The 20,810-nt window shown below is 37.8% G+C and overlaps 1 protein-coding gene across 2 annotated transcripts in view; it reads right to left on the reverse strand.

Annotated features, from left to right (window-relative positions):
* The window catches only part of XPO4 (exportin 4), a 71,746-nt gene that overhangs the window by 41,033 nt on the left and 9,903 nt on the right, over positions 1-20,810 (reverse strand). Inside the window, exons 2-4 of one of the 2 annotated variants that reach the window (XM_034410066.2) lie at positions 16,817-16,922; positions 14,820-14,961; positions 12,532-12,670 (exon numbers count right to left, since the gene is read on the reverse strand). In XM_034410066.2, the coding sequence (XP_034265957.1) occupies positions 12,532-12,670; positions 14,820-14,961; positions 16,817-16,922 (387 nt within the window). Of the gene's footprint in view, positions 1-12,239; positions 12,306-12,531; positions 12,671-14,819; positions 14,962-16,816; positions 16,923-20,810 lie in introns of those variants that run through there. The other variant, XM_087894689.1, reaches the window with a different exon arrangement.

The following is a 20,810-nucleotide window of genomic DNA, read 5'->3' on the forward strand; positions in this document are numbered from 1 at the left end:
ATATTGTTGTCTTTGAACCCCATGGTAGTTAAAAAAGAAACTATCTTGTGCATAATAGACATTTCAGAGAATGCCTAGTAATTCAGAAGTAGGAACATTCATCTATTTATTTAGCAACTCTGTATGGTGCCATGATTACAACCCCCAGACTTATTGAAAAAAAGTGACATAAAATATAATAAAACAATAGAGTGAAACTCATAAAAATTGTAATGGTCTAATCAACCATATCTAGGTGCTTACTACCTTGTACCCCCAAAACTCTTTAGAAAAGGTTACATTTTCACTACTGTGTTTCCCCGAAAATAAGTCCCTGTCTTATATTGTTTTGAACCCTGAAATAAGCACTTGGCCTTATTGCCATGCACACTAAAGCCTGATTGGGCTTATTATCAGGGGATGTCTTATTTTGGGGGAAAACAGGGTAGTTGTTGGAATACTGTCAAGGTTAGTGTGAAACTGACATCTGGAAGGATACTAATCCATAGAGCAAGGACCATCATTGGAAAACACTGCTTCCAGCATCCTGTCATCCTTACGTCCCCAAATCAAGACAATATTGTTGGACTAATTCCATTTGGAAAAAGTAGGTGCAAAGATATATAGAGCTTTGTACGTTAAAATCAGCACTTTGAATGACAACCATAAATCTACTAGAAACCAGTGTAGGCTTTCCTTTTATCTGCCAAACTGTAGGCCACCTCATTTTACGACAGCAGCAGTTTCTAAGCAGTATTTAATTGCAGTAATTTAGTCATGATGATGATAAAGGTGTGAGTTATCGTGGTCGTTGCATGTTCATTTTTTGAATCACCAGTAACCAGTTTGACCCAGACTCAATAAGCCCAATGCACTGAAAACTTGGCAATTGGTTGGGTTGTATATCCCTTAGTGGATGACTTTTATTTTATCATGAGAAAACTTACAAAGCTAAATTTGCCATTTATCTTTTTTAAGTTTCTGCTGTTTATTTCTCTTCTGTCACAGTCATTACTATTTCTTCATCTTTTCTGCTTGCTGGGCTTCTTGATTCTTCCCCTCTTCTTCTTAATGGTTATTCTTAAATTGTAAAGGGAAGGAAATAAATGGCCCTTCTTCCCCAGTGACAGTCAGTTGCGTCTCACCTCATCAAGGCTATCATTTAGTTTGTCTCTTTATTTGACCCCAGGACTTTGGCTTTGTTTATTCAGCTACTTTCTCACAGGGCCTTTGATGGCAGAGCTCTCAGGCAGCCATCTTCTATTTTTCATTCATCCTCCCTTGTGTTGTGGTCTGCCAGCAGCCTGCGGAGCTGGCAGCGGAGTCGGACAGTAAGGAGCCTGGGGAGGACAATGGGCCAGTCCTGGAGTCAGAGGAAGGCCCGGATGAGAGCTCTACGTCGGAGGCAGAGATGGGGCCAGGATTATCTGGGAGCAATGCGCAGATTCCAGAGCCTCCAGAGGTGGATAGCAGAGAGGCAGAACAGGAGGAGTCTGTTCCTAGTGCACGCATTTGAAGAGCTGCCAGAAGGCAAGAGCAGCTAAAGCAAAAAGGACGACTCAGGAGTAAGGCCAGGAGATGATTGCCCCCCCCCACCCCAGAAGGCTTAAAAGAGCAGCAACAGCTCTTGGGATCTTTGTAGGAAAGTAACGTTGCTACATTTGTTTCTTGTTGGAGTCTCTTGCTTTTGAACTTCATGGGGTTTTGCCAAGAAAAGCCTTTGGCAGGGTGCCAAAGAAGACAAAGGTTTATGATAAGGCCGAAGGACTATTTATGAAGAATTTGTTTTGGAATTAATTTGGACTAAGCTGAGAATGAAGTAATTGTAAGCTGTTCTAATAAAATATGTTTGTTTAGGACTGACTGTGTCTGGTAATAACTACTTGGGCCTAGGTCACAGCACCTTGTTTGATTGGTGGCTGCTATTTGATTGGCAGCCAGGTTGGACTGATGAAGGATGAGGGCCAAGAATGCAGGGGAAGGAAGGAGTATGGGTGGAGTCTTCCACAATGGCCAAACCTCTTAACCCATTAAGCCAGAACTGGCACATCAAATAAAACTGGGCAAAGACTACCTTTACAAACCATGATGGAAAATTATAGGCCAATTCTTTCAGGGAAAGCACTACCTATTCAGAATTAAAAGTACAGGTGGCAAAGAACCTCAACAAATAAATAATAACTCCATCTTTATATACTTCATTGGAGATGAACTCTCCTGCTACAAAACCCCTAACTGGAACTGGCACTCCAAAAAGAGTGTAATATAGTTCCCCTTGCTCCCAATTTTCATAGACATTCCAGAAAGATGCCATAATTGGTGATACCGAATGCTGCTGAGAAGTTTAATAATGCCGAGAAGGGCACCTTCTCGGCACTTTCCCTTTCCAGACCCCAACAAAAGTCATCCAGCAAAGCAATCATTGCTGGACTTTCCTTAAGTTAACTCAACTTGATTTGGATTTGTCCTATTTTGGGGGCACATTTTGAACTAAGATCAATAAGAATATATGTGTGTTTCTGGCCTAATCTAGCACAGTATACAAATAATTTTAGACAAATAATTTACTAGGCAAGTAGCACAAACTATCTTTGGGCTGAAAATGTTACTGGGGTACCAATGTGTAAACTTTTCATGTTAAGGTGTTTCAATATTTACTGTTTGTTGAACTTTACATATCTGCAAATTTTTGTTAAGATCATGGCGTATCAAGCTGGTAAATGACTATTTCATAATATCTCACTCCTTGACGTGTTATGCAAAAGGTAGCATGTTTTATATTTCTCACAATAGATGTACATACAATGGAAGTGTACAACTATTGGCTTTATTCCTAGACTATTTGGAGCCAAGGTGCCACGGGCGGGCAGAGGAATAGGAATTGTTAAAGGGTCATGAATGCAGGCAAGCGTCCAGGGGTTAAACCGAAATATGCACACTACCTCTGAACCCCCGAAAGATTAAAGTTGTGATGATACTATTTATGCGAGGTCATGCAACAGCTGACAGTAGTGCCATCCGCCCACCAACTGCAATATCTTTGTTCAGAAATGCCTCTGATGTCAATACCTTGACCCCACGCACAGCTAGTTATCAGTCACTATGTACAAAATTGATAGTCCTCTTTGCTATATAAATCCCAAAGAGATAAAAAGAAAATTTTAGAAATTTATGTGAAATATATATATGCAAGCTGAATGTAATGGCTGATTTCTGTAATGATCCTGGACTCAACAGCCACAATAACACAAAGTTTCATATTCATTTTTTTTTTACTTTTTATTAGATTTATATGGCTACTGAACTCAAAAACCTAAATTGCACAGCACCTGAGAGAAAACTACAAAAGCATCATACAGTCAGTACAACCAGAAAATGTACTTCATTATATACCCAGGGGCCCAGAACTAAGTCTTCAGAGCCTTGAAGGAGGCCAGGAAAGTTGGGGCCAATCTGATTTTTGGAGGGATGATATTCCAGAGAGCAGTTGCCATGACAAAAAAGGCTCTGCTCATGAGCCCAGCCAAATGACATTCTCCAAAACAAAGGACACGAAGCATGCCTATTCTGCCAGACCAGATGGGATGGATAGAAACAATTGGTATCCCATAAATCAGAGTTCCCCAAACTTTCAGGCTTTGTGGAACGGTGGGCATGGGGGAGAAGGAAATGGTTGTTCTGACCTAGGCTTCCTGATATAGTAAAAAGCACACAATTAGTCCCAAAACCCCTTTTTAAAATTTTAACGGCTGCGAATTCCTTTCATTCATAGCACGTGCTGAATCACCAAGGGTTTATAAATAGTGCAACAGAAGTCTGCCACAGTCCTTCGGATAAGGTTGGTAAACACCCACCTTTATCTTCTTTGACACAATGCCAAAGACCTAATTGGCAATTATCTTGGCAAGGCCACATGGAAACAGAGTGTCAAAAATGGAGCTTCAAAGTACAAACCGACACCATCCACAACGTTGCTTCCTGCAAAAGCCCATGTGCCTTTGCTCTTCCTTTATGTCTTATGGGAGGGGCCAATCATCTCCAAGCCTTATTCCCGAGTCATCCCTTTTGTTTTAACTGTTCTTGCCTTCTGGCAGCTCTGTGCATGCACGCACTAGGAACAGGCTCCCCCTGTTCCTCTGCCTCTCTGATGTCCTCCTCTGGAGGCTTCGGAGTCCACACATAACTCCCAGATGGCCCTGGCCCCGTCTCTGCCTCCGATGCAGAGCCCTTGTCCGAGCCTTCCCCAGACTCCAGGACTGGCCCATGTCCCCCCTCAGCCTCCTCACTGTCCAACTCTGCTGCCAGCTCTGCAGGCTGTGGCAGACCACAACAATGGTTTCACACAAATGGGACACTTGCCCACTGCTCATGGCCTGGTAGTGAACCATGGCCAGCGGGTTGGGGACCCCTGTCATAAGTAATTCAGCCCCAAACCATGAATGGCTTTAAAGGTGACTAGCAGAACCATGAATTGCACCCAGAGGCATACTGGGAGCAATGTACCACATGGAGTTGTGGTGTCACATGAGCTGAAGAATAAGAGCCATTAACTAGATGCACCACTACAGTCTAATTGGCCTTAATGAGAATTTTATTTTATTATCTGGAGCTAGAAACATATGCATTATAGCCAATTGTGGAACGAGGAAGGGTTTGGATTATGCATGAGCAGATAAGAGGCTAAAGATAATAGAATTATATAAGCTGCATTTCTAGTGCTGGAATGCTCATATTCAGATGTCATAGAATTCTATAAAAATTAGAACAAAGACAGCCAAAAATTTTGCTTTTAACAACTGCAGCTCATGGTGCAAATTTAAAAAGCAAGTACAGAGAGAACATCATTCCAGTTAAGGGTGTACCTATAAAACTAGTCTACTGCCTCACTTAACAGAAATGTTATGAGTTCTACCACATGAACAAATCACATACTCAAACAATAAACCTGGTCTGACAACATAAAATATCTCTCTTGTTTGGAGAGTGGATTATCTCTTAGAATAGCCTGGCACTTACCCCAGTTGGGTAGTTATAAAAGTCTGCCACGCTTAAAAGAGACTTTCAGCTGCTCTAACAGGAGATCAATCAGAATGTGTTAAAAGAGATTAACTGGGCAATCAGATACTCAGTGGAAGTTAAGCAGTCTTAGACAATCATTGTTTTTTTTTCTTTTAAAAAAACTTTTGATAAACTCCCTCTTAAAGCTACTTCCCTATTAAAAATAGAAGCAAACAAAAACTAAAACAATGAACTGAAAAATAGACAACATTGTGAATATTTCTGTACATTACTGCATTCTTATAAAGGATGGTTCCTGCCTTTAAAAAAAGAATTTCATTTAAATTAAAAAAAATTAAATCTCTAATGAATGTTAGAATGGATTTCACACTTGTGACTGGGCGGTTGGTGGAAAACGTGCACTAGTATTTGAATGTGGTTAGGTTACAGCAGATGAAAGGATATTAAAGTTCAAAGAGTTTAGGAAAATATAGAGGCTAGTATACACCTGTCCGAAACTTAGAAACTGATCAGACAATAAATTTCAGAGCTAAAACTGTTGTGTCTGCACCAAGCATTTGTGCTTCAGTCATCAGCATAAAAAGAAACATTTGGTTTAGACCAATTGCCTGTTCAAACTCTCGAAACTTCAGAATCCATTAGGACGATCTTACCCTTTTCTATGCAGGAGAAAATATATTTATCTTTGTATCTACGGAAACAGCAAAAGAATAATGCACTTTAGGCAAAGAGATCACACAGTTGTGTTTTCCTAGCTTATCGAGTTAATCCTACTGTCTTAAATCATTCTCCGATACTGTCAAGATGATTTATAGGGCTGCTGTTCTTGTCAAATGCTTCTGTGAAATCCATATTGTCAGTGTTAACTGATGCCTAAGAAGACAGGAAGTATTTGATAACATCCTTCAAGAGACACTTATAACTAATACAGTGGGAGGAAGCAGGCACAGTGCCACCATACAACTCTGCTAGTAATGAAACCAAAACGAAATCAAAACAGTCTCTACAACAGCTACCTCAGAAGTGACTTTAATTTCTTGTCCTTGAACAACCTCTATCAGAGAAAAGGTACTAAAATTCACCTTAGGTATAACAAAAGCAGAAGCTGACAAATAAAAATAAACTCTGAATGATACACAACACACTTATTACTAATGATTATTTGTGTTAGCCATTGCAAGATATTTGAGGTAATTCTAACTCCCATGTTATCATGTTCTCTCTTAGACTCCTTTCGGAGTAATGTTGTACAATACGTTAAATTACCGGGAAGAATAGAATAGAATAGAATAGAATAGAATAGAATAGAATAGAATAGAATAGAATAGAATAGAATAGAATAGAATAGAATAGAATAGAATAGAATAGAATAGAATAGAATAGAACAGAACAGAACAGAACAGAACAGAACAGAATAGAATTTTTTATTGGCCAAGTGTGACTGGACACCCAAGGAATTTGTCTTGGTGCATATGCTCTCAATGTACATAAAATAAAAGATACGTTCATCAAGAATCATAAGATACAACACTTAATGATAGTCATAGGGTACAAATAAGCAATCAGGAAACAGTATCAATAAAGCAAATGTTTTTGGAGATGGAAACATATTTCAACTGACGATATAAAGGATGGGTGTCAGAGATATAAGATTTAGCAATTTTTGAGCCAATTATATATTTTGTTAATCAGAAAATGACACATTACCTCTCCCTTTGAGAAAGTTTTTTTTTGGGAGAGGCTTGGTGAACACTGAAAGCGTAGTTTTCCCTTTTGCAGATGAACTTGAAATATATTTGCAGTTAAATATTTTTCTTTTTTGTTTTTCTTCATTATGTTTTGTTCTTTTTTCTTCATGTGCGGTGAACTGTTCATTTTTATTTTATGTATGTTTGTTTGAAAATAATAAAAATAATATTTTTTTTTAGAAAGGGTAAATTGGAACGTGAAAGATACTGAAAAAAGTGCTGAAAAAGATAACTTTATAACCAATGTCCACATTTACAATCTTTGCAGTGTCCCTCAGTTATAAGATCACCATTACTGTCAGTACATGTTGTTCTGTGCGTGACCTGTGTTTCCTGCCCCCACTTACCGAGTGGATACTGTAGATTGGAGAGGAAAGAATTACAAGCCAGTAAGTAATGGATAATACACATCAAATGGGTAATACACATCAAAAGCAATGTGGTGGAACCAGCAGCCAGGAGGGTTGTGTAGGAATTGACCAGGCTGAGCATGAGGGACGGTTCAAGAGCGTCATCAGTTTAGGGTCCTTTTACATCCATAAAAGATCTAAATCCAGCTCTCCTTGAATTCCGTTGACTTTTATCTATTGCCAATTTGCCTTGGCCATCATTAGTTCAGATTCTTGTTTAAAAATAGCATGGAATAAACTGGACTCATTTGAACAACCCTAGTTCCTGATTTCTTACACCTGACATGTTGGGAGCCCTGACTGCACTATGCAAACAGCCCTCTGTATTCCTCACTGTGTGCCTGCTTATTCTCTTGTAATCCCTTCTTCTCCAATCTCTCTGTTTTGTGAGGGGAAAGTAATGAGTCAGGCACAGAAGAGATTGTCTACAAAAATTCCTTGTGTCTTTTCCCCACCTCTGAATGAAAACTGATAATAAAGCATCATTGTTTAAACATTGTTAACCAAGGTCAGCCAAATCAGCATATATTTGACTATGCAGATTTTCAAGAACAGCCTTCAATGCACAGTATTGTGTGCAGAGCTAGTTTGCCCCTTGTGGTGCACTCTGGATAGTGCACAAGCGTGATCCAATTACGGATTAGCAGTCTTAGGCAGCCAAACAACTACTCTGTATTAACACTGTAGTCTCCTGGCTAATGTACCATTGCCATATACTAAATAAATAATAATGCACAGAATAATAACAATCTTATTCCTTTTTTTCTAAGCTTGAAACTACTTCTAATTAATTTAATTGCTAGACCCAAAGAACATTTTCTATCCATGGCCCTCCCTAATATTCATAAGCTGTTCTAAAATATAAAATCAGAAACTGCGTTCTTATTATTTATTCGCATTTAGCAATAGCACTTAAGACTTATATACCACTTTACAGTGCTTTACAGCCCTCTCTAAGTGGTGTACAGAGTCAGCAAATTGCCCCCAATAATCTGGGTCCTCATTTTACCCACCTTGGAAGGATGGAAGGCTGAGTCAACCTTGAGCCTGGTGAGAGTTGAACTGCCAAACTGCAGGCAGCCAGCAGAAGTAACCTGTAGTACTGCACTCTAACCACTGCGCCACCGAGGCTCTTATTTATTCCTACAAATCATATTCTTATTGAATTTTTAAAATGTGATATTTTGGATTTGGGATACTAGTTTAGTATAACATTTATATAACCAACTTTTTCTGAATCTTCAAAAGTGATTTGTGTTATATTAAATGTAATTAGCATAAAGGGTATTTATATTGTTCCTTCTTATGGCATGCAAATGATTTAACAGTTTTTGACAGCTCTGAAGAAATCTTGTTCTTTGCAATCACTTTAATCTTTTTTAACTTTTTAGTTTTTAAAAACTTTCTTGGATTTTATCTTATATTGCAGCCAGAAACAAACTCTGCATGTCTAATCACAAAACATGCATAAAAAATGGTAACAATGTAAAGACTTAAAGACTAGTGGTGTCAAATATATATCAGGGATGAGGATATATTAGCAACTTCTTATATTTCTTTTGGGTTTTGCTCTGTCATGTGCAGGGTTAAGATTGAATTTATCGAATTTAATTTATCGAGTTTGGATAAGATGGAAATGTGACCCATTTTTAAATTCATGCAGTTTTTACAATCAGCTAATTTACCCAACTCTGTTTTTTTGCATAGCTCATGGTGAACATGTTTACCTTCCTTCAGTGAAGACCTACCAGCATACATAATTCAGTCAACACATTAGGAGCAACGCTTGACAAGTTGTTGAACAGACTATTTTTATATATTAATATGAGGCAGCTCCACCAGCAGCTGAAAGTTCGCACAGCCATACACACAAACACACACACACACACACACACACACACACAAAATGAAGCTGCACTCCAGATCTCAGAAAGGGGAATCTTTCCAAATAGCCAAAGCAGAAAAGAGAATTCTGTACTGAGGTCCAGCACCAATGAGCTGCAGGCATTTGTGGTTAAGTGGAATTTATTCCACATACATTTCCTCAGCATCTTGGAATCAGTGGTGGAAAACATGAATTAAGCAGACTAAAATTAGTAATTGGCTTTTTAGCAGAAGCTCTGTCCATCAGAGACCAATGTTAGCTATACTGGGAAAAGGTACCAAATGTATTGAATCAGTTCCCTGAGATAAAATCATGCTCTATGAATATCGTACTTGCCTTGCCTCAGTGAGTAACTAAAACTTTTTTTTATACTTTTCTAAGTGTAGATTAAAAGGTAAAGGTTCCCCTGGCACATATGTGCTAGTCATCTCCTACTCTAGGGGGCGGTGCTCATCTCAGTTTCAAAGCTGAAGAGCCAGCGCTGTCCAAAGACGTTTCCGTGGTCATGTGGCCGGCATGACTAAACACCAAAGGCGCACGGAATGCAGTTGCCTTCCCACCAAAGGTGGTCCCTATTTTTCTACTTGCATTTTTCACATGCTTTCGAATTGCTAGGTTGGCAGAAGATTGGACAAGTAATAGGAGCTCACCCCGTTACACAGCACTAGGGATTCGAACCGCTGAATTGCCGACCTTTTGATCGACAAGCTCAGCGTCTTAGCCACTGTGTCCCTTTTGTGTAGATTGTGTAGATTACTATTTACTAAATACAGATAGTCCTCGACTTACAACAGTTCATTTAGCAACCATTCGAAGTTAAAATGGCACTGAAAATAGTGACTTATATAAATAGTGATCATTGCAGCCTCCCAATGGTCACGTGATTTACATTCAGATGCTTGACAACTGACTCATATTTATGATGGTCGCAGTGTTCAGGAGTCATTTTGTGACCTTCTGACAAGCAAAGTCAATGGAGAACCCAGATTCACTTAACAACCATGTGACTAATTTTACGACTGCAGTGATTCACTTAAACAAATATGGTAAGGAAAGTCGTAAAATGAGACAAATTCACTTAACAAAATTTTTACTTAACAACATAAATTTTGGGCTCAATTGTGGTTGTAAGTTGAGGAATACCTGTACCACCTGTTGTATTTAAAACCAGATTGTCGAGGAGAAAATATATGTACTCACTAAGAGTCAACACGATTTGGCACATAATCAACCAATCAACTGTACATATAGGACTCTTGCCAAGGGATCATAAACAGGCAGCCTTCACCAGGCCTTAGCACTATCAAATTTGACTCAATCAAATGTCAAAACAGGTTGCTCAGCTTCGACTCTAAGAAAGAGAGTGGCATTACACTATGACAGAACAGACAATTCGTCTGAGATGCAGGAACTCAGTAATTATTAACTCCTAGCCCTACAAAATTGTTGTGAGGATAAAATGGTAAGAAAAGAACTATGTATCTTGCATTCACAGAATAAAAAGTTGACATGTAAAGGCAAACGTACAATAGAAATATCCCATACTTGGCAATAATGTAGTAAGTCTTTGTGAATAATATTCCAGAGTATGGAACCGCTTTCTAAGTGTTGAAAAGCAAAGTTATTATTTTGATTGATATCTGGAAACTCACATGGGAGCATAAGACAGATTTGGAGTTGAGTAAGTGAAAGCTAATAGTTTCCCTTGGTCAGACTGGAAATAAATGAGAAGAGAAACACCGCTAAGTATGAATTATTAGCAAAAACAATTCAAGTCGTAATTAAGTATGAATACCAACCTTGTCCTAATCTTCCAGTGAGAGTTAAAACATAGTACCATGTTTCCCCGAAAATAAGGCCCTGCCTTATATTTTTTTGAACCCTGAAATAAGTGCTTGGCCTTATTTTCAGGGAGGTCTTATTATTTTGGGGCGCATGGAGCAAGATGGAGCTCCTCTTGCCATCTTACCTGATTTCCAGCTCTGTGTTTAAATATTTTCGGGGAGAGTTTATTTTCGGAGGGAGGCTTATTTTAGCGCATGCGCTCAAAAGCCCAATTGGACTTACTATCAGGAGATGTCTTATTTTCAGGGAAACAGGGTACTTCAAGCAGTCACAAAGCTGGGAAATGTTTAAACTAATCAAATAGCTGACAAATACTCAACTTATGCTTTATTAAAATAAGGTTGAAGTTGTCATCATTACAGGTAAAGGATTTTATAAATATCTGTACATTTAGCAGCCCCGTGACATGTGTTGTGCTATTCTTAGACCTTTTTTTTTCCTGCTATACACATAGCATTGGTTTCATTTTATTGCAGATAAGTTCTCTCAGACCATTCCGTTTTAGCTACCAAAGATTTTAGCAAGCAGTACAGATAACTCATTTCCAGAATGGAACATTTTCTGGCACACCATATGGAACTGGAACTAACCGCGCAAGTGGAAATAAGGTGCTGGAATTCTATTTATAGCTTCATGGGAGGGTGGAGGATATTTCCTCATCGGCTTCTAAAAATGTAACACAAGTAAATTTTATATTGCCATCTTCAGTTCGGAGTCGGCACACACCCCTTCTACCCAACCCCATCACTTCCCCAGGGAATGGAAAAGGTCTTTCCTAAGGCCATTCCAACAGCTGACTTACAGACAGAACACAGCAAGGAACAGATGTAAACCAAACCAAATACAAAGAAAATCTCTTGACAACTATTGAAAACCCATTCGGATACAAAAAGCAATGACACTTCAAATTTGGCAATTCAGTGCTCAACCCCAACATCTATCTGGGTATCTAGAACAACCTAGAACTAAGAAGAAATTTCCTGATAGTAAGAACAATTAATCAGTGGAACAACTTGCCTTCAGAAGTTGTGGATGCACCAACACCGGACGTTTTTAAGATGAGATTGGACAACCATTTGTCTGAAATGGTACAAGGTTTCCTGCCTGAGCAGGGGGGGGGGGTGTTGGACTAGAAGACCTCCAAGATCCCTTCCAACTTTGTTATTCTATCTATGACTTAATAATTTAACTGGGAAGTCAAAAATATATGAGACTCAAAAACAATTTATGCTGTAATTAAGGAGCAAAGTTGAATCCAAGCATACCAATACCATTGGTGCCAGAATAACAGAACAGAATTTATTGCTATACTTCAATTGATAAATATATTGTACAGCTGCCTATCCTTTTTACCTTTTAATAGCAAACTTTCCCCCCTGAGCAGCTTAGGTCTGATCTACTCATGGAGCAGTATGGGGAACCTCTTTGAATTAATGCCTTTTTCCTCAACTCCTTATTTCCAACTGTGTTGCGACTGCGACTTGAGAATGCTCAATGGACACAGCAATTCCAGGCAGATTTGGAAGACACAAGCAGGGAGGGAGATTTAAATTATTCCTGAAAGTAAATAATTAGTATAATGACAGGGAAAAAAAATGTCCAGGAAGACGTAAAGAAAGATGTGTTTTTAAACCCGAGAACTTACCACTGTGGGATTGCCGCTGCTTATCAACTGACTGACTTCATGAAAAATGCTCTTGCATTCAATTGATTTGTCTAAAGACCCTCGTTTCACTATTACTGCTACTGCTAACAATATCTGTTCCCGCACATATTTCTGGAGGCTGCAAAATAAAATATAAAATATATTGAGCACTGATCAAAATAACTACATTATTGTTTACAAAGCAAAAACACACAAACTCTTCTTAGTTGTACTGTTTTTAGAAAGCAGGAATGACTGGGGTGATTATCTATAAAATTCTTTTGTCTTCTGGCTGCCTTATGGTTTTTCTTATAAACCAGGAAAAGAGAATCTCTGGCATGTGGGTAGGATGTTGCCTGCCAGCCTTTTAATTTAGGTTTCAGCATCCTCACTGTCCTAGCCTTTAATTTTTCTCTGTGTGGAGGCAAACAATTCCCTTGCAGGCAGAGTTTATGGAAAGGGGAAAGCTACATCTTCTGACATTTTTGGGCAGATTCCTCTCCTGAACCAGAGGCTGAGGATAATTCCGATGAACACAGAAATGTAGACTCTTACTACATATTTAAGGGAAGGGTGGAACAACTGGTTCCTTCCTCTTCTGCAGAGAGGCTGAAGTGTGTCAGGAAAAGGCAATGGACTAATGTCAGACTGGTATTTCCTAACCCCAAATGCTACCTGGCCCTCTAAGCATAGTAGGCTGTTGGGGGGGGGCAGAGGGAGTATCATCTTTGGGACAGATTCATATCCTGCAGCATCCCGTGTTACATCTCCCATTGTAATTTGCACAGCTCGTATATACATAGGACAGCTTTTACTTTTATTTATTGTTATATAGTGACTGTGGCTGTTTATAACAGTTTTATCTGGCTGAATTAAATTCTAGAATGGTTACATCTGTTTATTTGGATCAGGAAATTAGATTCAGCCCTGATATTTTGCTTATTGGTTTTCAAATGTACTTTTAGACTCTTAGTGAATGGTTTTAATGTTTTCATTCACAGCAGTTATAGTTGAAACTGCAGTCTGTAATCAGCAATAGGTTTTTCACTTTCTGGAGTACATTAAAATAGTTAACAAACATTATCATATGTTAATTACTCATGTACCCTAATCCCATGTTTTATGCAAGACTAAGAAGACAATCTTACTTAAAGACAAGGATTTTTCTCATTTTTTCTTCTTCCCTCCTTTAAACTGCCCTTTGTGCATCATTCAAAGCTGGAACACAGAACAGTCCTCTCAAACTGTATCTATATTGGAGATACAGCTTCAACTGTATCTTCAATCCCTTTAATTTGGGCAATCCCTCCTTTCATGAAATATACCCTCAATATCCGGACAGATCTAAGCCAATGGATGGACTTGTACAGACAAGAGGACTCAATGAGCAGCAAAAACCCAGTAAGCAAAACCTCCAGGAGGGTATGACTACCCCTGTTACTTTTAGAGTGGCCCTACCAAGAGTGAAACATCCCTCCTAATTTACACCAACTTCCAGAAAGAATCTCAGAGGCCCAAAACAATCACCACAATTCAGGTGAACCGGTAGTAAAAAAAGCTAGCGGTTCAGTCAAACTGGTAGTTAAAAAAAGCTACGATCCGACGATCACTTATGCCGCACGGTTTAGCTTTGCTAGAAAGCAGGATTTCTTGCGTGCACGCATGCGTACTAGACACCAAGAGGAGGCTTGGGAAGGTAAGTAGAACAGTGAGGGGATGGGATCAGCTGTGGAGTGCAATTTAGCTTCACTAGAAAGCAGAAAATCCTGCTTTCTAGCGAAGCTAAACCACATGGCACAGGTGATCGTCGGACTGTAGCTTTTTTTAACTACTAGTTTGCCCGAACCGGTAGCTTTTTAAATGCGCAACATGTGTTTGGTGCGCACTGCGCATGCGGCATGCATTTGGTGCGCAGGCATGGCCAGAGAACCGGTAGCAAACCAGCTCAGATTTCACCCCGATCACCAACTACTAACATGTATGTGAACATAAGAAGTTCTTTTATATCACATACATCAAGTGGTCTGTATTAATTAATATTGTCTCTGGAATCATTCTAGAATGTCTGTTACATTTGACATCATGTTTTAAACTGGAAATCTCAGGGACAGAAACTTCCCCTTGTATATGCAGCACTGACTCTGCCAGTGAATTATGTTTTCTTTGGCCATGAAAACAGAAGCCAATTCATTATATGGATTTTATTTATCTCAATTGGGAAGCATATAATTTTTAAAGTTCTTATTCAGGAACCTATATAAATGCTTTAAACCATGCTCTGTACTTACTTTGGCCTTTGTAAGACATACGTTAAAAGGAATGTTCGTAGTGATTCTATACTGCTTTTTTCCAACAGAATCCATTCTCGTACAACTGCTTCCATTATCGCTGTGGCGGCTTGAAAAAGGACATAGTCCACTTTACTAGTTTCTGTTAAAGAAATGCAGGTTTATAAACTCATAATCTATAGGTAAAAGCTTGAAACATATACCTGGTTGATCTCCACATGAAAAATATTGTTTTAATTTTATTTTTACTTTTGTCTGAAATTATAGGCTGGATTTTAGGACTATGTTTTTCTAAAGGACTCACAGCAATTATAAACTCATCCCTTACAATGTTCAAACACAGCTATATATATTTTGCAGCAGATATATATATCTATATATATATCTATATATATAGATATATATAGATATAGATATATATACATACATACATACATACATACATACATACATACATAAATCAACAGGAGAAACAAGAAGTTACTGAAGCGCTAGCATCAGCAAGTTAAAATTAGAAGTAAGTAAATATTAGGCATAAATAAGTGTTAAACCCAAAGTGATTTTTAAAGGGAATGGTCACACATCAATGCAAAAAGCAGACACTTTTAGAGACAATTCTCCCAATGAAAATCCAGTGGTGACATTAAAGTATTCCATAATATTTTGCTGTCCTACAATTCAGTGTATTAACACCATCCTAGCCACAATCATATATGCAGCCACTAAAAGGATGATGCTATTGTGCTCAACTCACTACCAAGAAAACACAAAACAGTAGCCTGAAATCAGAAGATTCTATCCCAATAGTGTATAATTTTTTCTGAGAAGCATGTACACCAGCAGTGTCAAACTGGCAGCCTGTGGGCTGGATGCGTTATACACAGACCACAGCCACCCCAGCTCCACGAAGGGAAAAAATGTCACGAAACATTACATGACAGCAACATGATGCCACAAGTTTGATGTACACCATTGTCTTTATCAATCTTCCCATTAACATTTTTCTATTATTAGTATTTTTGGATGTTTTGGAACACCTGCCCAAGACATTTCTATTTGGTAACAACACTGCTTCAATTAAAACACCAAATATAACAGTTCTTCAAGTATTCCTCATTTAATAACTGCTACTGGGGCTGGCAAGTCCAATGCTAATTGAAGTGATCATTAAGTGAAACATCACATGACTACACCTGACTCAATGATGTCAGTTTCACCACAGTTGTTAAGCAAATCATCCATAGCTATTAAACACAATGTCACATGATTGCGACATGCTACTACTACCTGTTGATTTTCCAATTGTTTTGCTTGTCAGAAGCCAGCTGTGAGGGTCACAAATGGAAATCATGTGACCACAGGATCACATCATATATGAGCGCCAGTTGCAACATGTACAAATTGTGATCATTTGATTATAAGGACCTTGAACTGGCTGTAAGTTCGAAGACAAATTGTAAACCTAATTTTTCAGTGCTGTTGTTAAGTCCAAATGGTTGCTGAACAAGACAACTGTTAACTGAAGACTACCTGTATTCTCTTAAACTTTATCTGAATATTTATTTCCTTATTAACATTAATTTTTTACACATGTATAATCTGTCCAGTTTGGTTTTGTGATGATCTTTTAAATACTGCAAAATCACTTTGTGTTTGATTCATCGAAAAGAAAGTAAGAAATATTTTAAATCACTGTAGTTTTCTTCAGAAAAGCATAAATTAAGTGTCATAGTTCTTAAGATGGTGTAAGGATACAGTTTCTGGAATCAGCTGTATTTGTATATTTGAATCAAACATCTTAACCATATTCACATAAAACCAAGACTCACTAGGATAAATGAGGGTTATTTTCCAGTTAGCAGTGCTTAATATTTGCATCTCTACATCCATATTGATACTGTTAGAAAAAACAGTATTTCACACATATATCCTTAGCGTGTTTTAGAAAGCTACATGATTATGAATTAATGGTACACTGATCGAAACATAGGACTTACCTAAAATATGTTTGCAAACTGCAAACGGCGATTTTGATTTTCTAAACGATAAAAATATGTGTTCGGCGTGCTGACGTTGTTCATTATTGACCATGGAGGGTGGTGCCTACAGAGAAAATAAAGACTTTTTCTAACTATAGAATATAGAAAATTGCCATTTCTTATTCAAGTATATATCACAATAAAAAGCCTTTACTTTCATCTATAAAAAATACGCTGAATTAAGGTGGTACTAAGGCAGTGGTAATAATAAGGTAGCAACTAATTAGTAAATCAGATGAAAGTTCATCACTTAACCTAGTCCATTAAAGTATTCTATTCCAACCTGCTAATCCAATCCAATCCAGCCTATACTATGTAATTAGCACTATTTGATATACAGGACAACTATATTTGGCTTAGAAACTCTGGATGACAGTTCACAATAAAGAAATAAATACAGAAATGGTAACTCTTAGCTAGATGGAAATCTAGCACTTATGTGGATTTTATGCAGACCAGATGATATTGATTTGTATAGCCATTCATTTTGCAAATGTGACTTTCGAAGGTGAACACAGGATTAAAACCAGGAAACAACCAAATGAAAACAATAATGTGCAAAGAATAAAGAACATCATCCCTAGAAATGGTGGTATAATTTCCAATAACAGTAATAAGATATTATATATTAAGATATAGAATGGTAATTCTTTGATGTGGTTTTCAATAGTACCCTGAAGATGTGTTCAAATGAATAATTTAGTTGCATTCATCAAATTGTCGTATTGCTGCTCTTCTCCTGTGTGGATGCCATCCCAATGTGTAGATTTTCTCAGAAATTCCTACCAGGATAGACATGTAGAGAATTCTGGGGCTTAAGGCCTATACATCTAATGGATACCCAAACTAGGGAAAATTATTCTACTGAGTTTTTCCCCCCAATATTTCACAGAAAAGATAATGAAATGCCAATTTAAATGTGGAAAAAAGCTCTTTCCAACTCCAATATTATGTATCTTCTTACTGATAAGGAATGTTGGATCGGTTACGGATATATTTGTTATAGTATGACATATTAATTTATAAAGGTAACATGCCTACAGTGTGATCATTATTGCGATTGTGTTTTTTTTATCTTGGATATTTTTTATTAGCATTTCACAAAGCTGATAAGCAACCAAACAAGATATATCAATAAATCATAGTTCTACAAATAAACCTATCAGTAGCGTGCAAATAATTAAGATTAAGATATCCTTTACTGTCATTTTCCTGTATACGAAGTGGCACACATTAAAATTAACTTCACTTATGTAAAAATACTGGAATAGGTGGCTCTACTTCTTCCCAGGAAGAAACTAAAAGTTAGAAACCTGAATTTTCAGACACTATAGTGTAGTAGCATGCTGCCCTCTAGTGCAATTCCAGCACTGATTCAGAAAAAAGCAAGATTGCTCATGTTGAGTTTGATTAATTAGAATCACTAAAAAGATGAAATCTCCTTTGAATTATATTCAATTACTAGCAATGCCATATATGCAGTTTTAGTATGGTTGTTGTTGGCCACTGCCTTCTTCCAGGATGTTTAGCCCACAGTCCTGTGGTTTCATGTGGTTCCCCCAACCAAACATGGCCAATATAATTTAGCTTCTAAAATCAAACACAACCGGGGAAGTACTGCCATCTGTTGGCATGAAATAAAAGTTGGGTTGTAATGTTAAATTATGTCGAGGCCAACTCACTACAAAGATCAAAATACTTTTCATTTATTGGGCATAACGGTAGATTGTACAGTTATAGAGACTAATCTGATTTTGAATTTAATAACTGCAGCCAGACTTTTGGTGGCGCAATATTGGAAGAAGGAAGAATTATCTACTATTAAAGAATGGGCATTAAAAGTAGCTAACTTGGCGGAGATGACTAAAATCTCTGCATATTTGAAGGATCATTCGAATGAAAGATATGTACTGGAATGGAGAAGATGGATTGACTATATACAAAACAAATATGGGACTAAAAAGTTGCAAATAGCTTATGAATGAAATATTTAGATGATTTTTCTTCTTATTCTGACATTTTGGTATCTATGGGGGAGTTAAAGAGTAAGGGGGAGTTAAGATCTTATAGTTAGTTTGTTTATGTTAGATTATGTTTGTTAAATGCAATATCCTGTATTTTGCTCTGGGAAGTCGGGGGGGGGAGGGAGGGAGAAGGGAATGGGTGGGGGGAGGAGGGGGGAAATCTGTTTGTAAAACATTCTAAAACTTTTCAATAAAAAAAAAGATCAAAATACTTTTCCAAAATGCTTATCAGCTCTAAGTGGTAGAATAAGTACAAAGTCCAGAAAAAGCTTGCATAAATAAATGATCGAGATAGAGTCTGATGAATCCCACAAGATGTATTTCATAACTATAGGATTCTTATGAAAAAGGCCCATCTCTCTCTCTCTCACTTATCCAGCCAACGTCTTCTTCTCTCACATATTATTTCATGGAATATGTACGTGACATTGGCATTTTCACAGCACAACCCATGTAAAGAAATGCCTGTGAAGGCAAATTTTTTATCTTTCTCCTTAGCATAGCCATCCATTGTTCTAATGCTGAGAGTTCTACCAAACTGTTTCATTTGAGGCTGTGATGAAGGGAATGGATCCATAGCTCTATCAGGATAGAAGATCCCCATATCATTTAACAAGTACAAGTGTTCCTCATTTAACAACCACTCATTCAGTGTGACCATTGAAACTTGTGACAGTGCTTGAACAAGTGGAGATGAACAGGCTGAGCCTAAGGGTGGGGTTAAACGCGTCATTAGTTTAGACTCATTGCATTCTCACAAGAGACCTAAGTCCAGTCCCCCCATGAATTCTGTTGACCCTTATCTAGTGCCAATTTGGCTTGACCATTAGTAATCAGATTCTTGTGTATAAGCTGCATGTAATACAATTTTAGTGCTTCCTGTTCCTGGTTACTTGCATCTAATATAACAGTCCTCGAAGTTCTGGCCGGTGTAGAATCACTACAGTCACACAATCACAATCTAAGCACTTGGCAACTGGCCCGGATTTCCAATTGTTGCAGTGGCCTATGGTCAAGTGATTGTGATTCACGATCTTCCGTGTCAGTTTCACAGAAGCAAAATCAATGGGAAAACTGGCAAAAAGTTGGGAGTTGCAATCACATGAGGTTTTTCCTTATAGTGACCTGCATGGTCCTCACTTGACAGTGGTACCTGGGCATCGCTGGAACAGCCATCATTAAGTGGCAGGTCACATGACATTGCATTTTATAACTGCATAGGTTACCAAAAGGAATTATGGTCCCAATTGCCAGAAAATGGCAACTGAATAAAATCATAGCAGAGCACTGTGCAAACTTAAGGGACTTTTGTAGTATCTGTAATTTTACACACACAAAGTGCATATTAAAGTCTTACTGAAGTATATGTGCATTATCTTGTCTAAGCAGTATGTGTAATTTTACACACAAAGTGCATATTAAAGTCTGGCTAAAATATGTGTGCAATACCTTGTATAAGCAGTAGATACAAAACTCACCAGACAAACCATAAACAATATATATACATTACAGACAAAGTGATGAAATGATCACTTTCACTTGATTGAAACTCAAATCTGATCCCTTCTTCTAACTGCAACACTTCAACAAGTTGCACAATTTAACATAAACATACTTCAAAGGAACTTACAGCCCTATTGGACACCTCCAAATCAAATATTATTTGCTATTACGTTGCAGCAGTATTAAATTACTTTGGCAACCAATAAAATATTTTGTTCTCCCAATAAGGCATATTGAAAGAAAGAATATTTTCTTTTTAAAAAACTTCAAGAATAAGAATGTACTGGAAAGACAAGGCAAGCATGTTTTTATTAGCCCAAGAGATTACAAAAGATGGCTCAATGGCTTTTTTAAGAGGCAAGTCAATAAAGGACAACTTATTCAAACACTCTACAATAAGAAGCAGAATGACACTTGAGATCAAA

The sequence above is a fragment of the Pantherophis guttatus genome, chromosome 5, assembly GCF_059756535.1.
Source record: "Pantherophis guttatus breed Tessera chromosome 5, ASM5975653v1, whole genome shotgun sequence".
NCBI lineage: Eukaryota > Metazoa > Chordata > Lepidosauria > Squamata > Colubridae > Pantherophis > Pantherophis guttatus.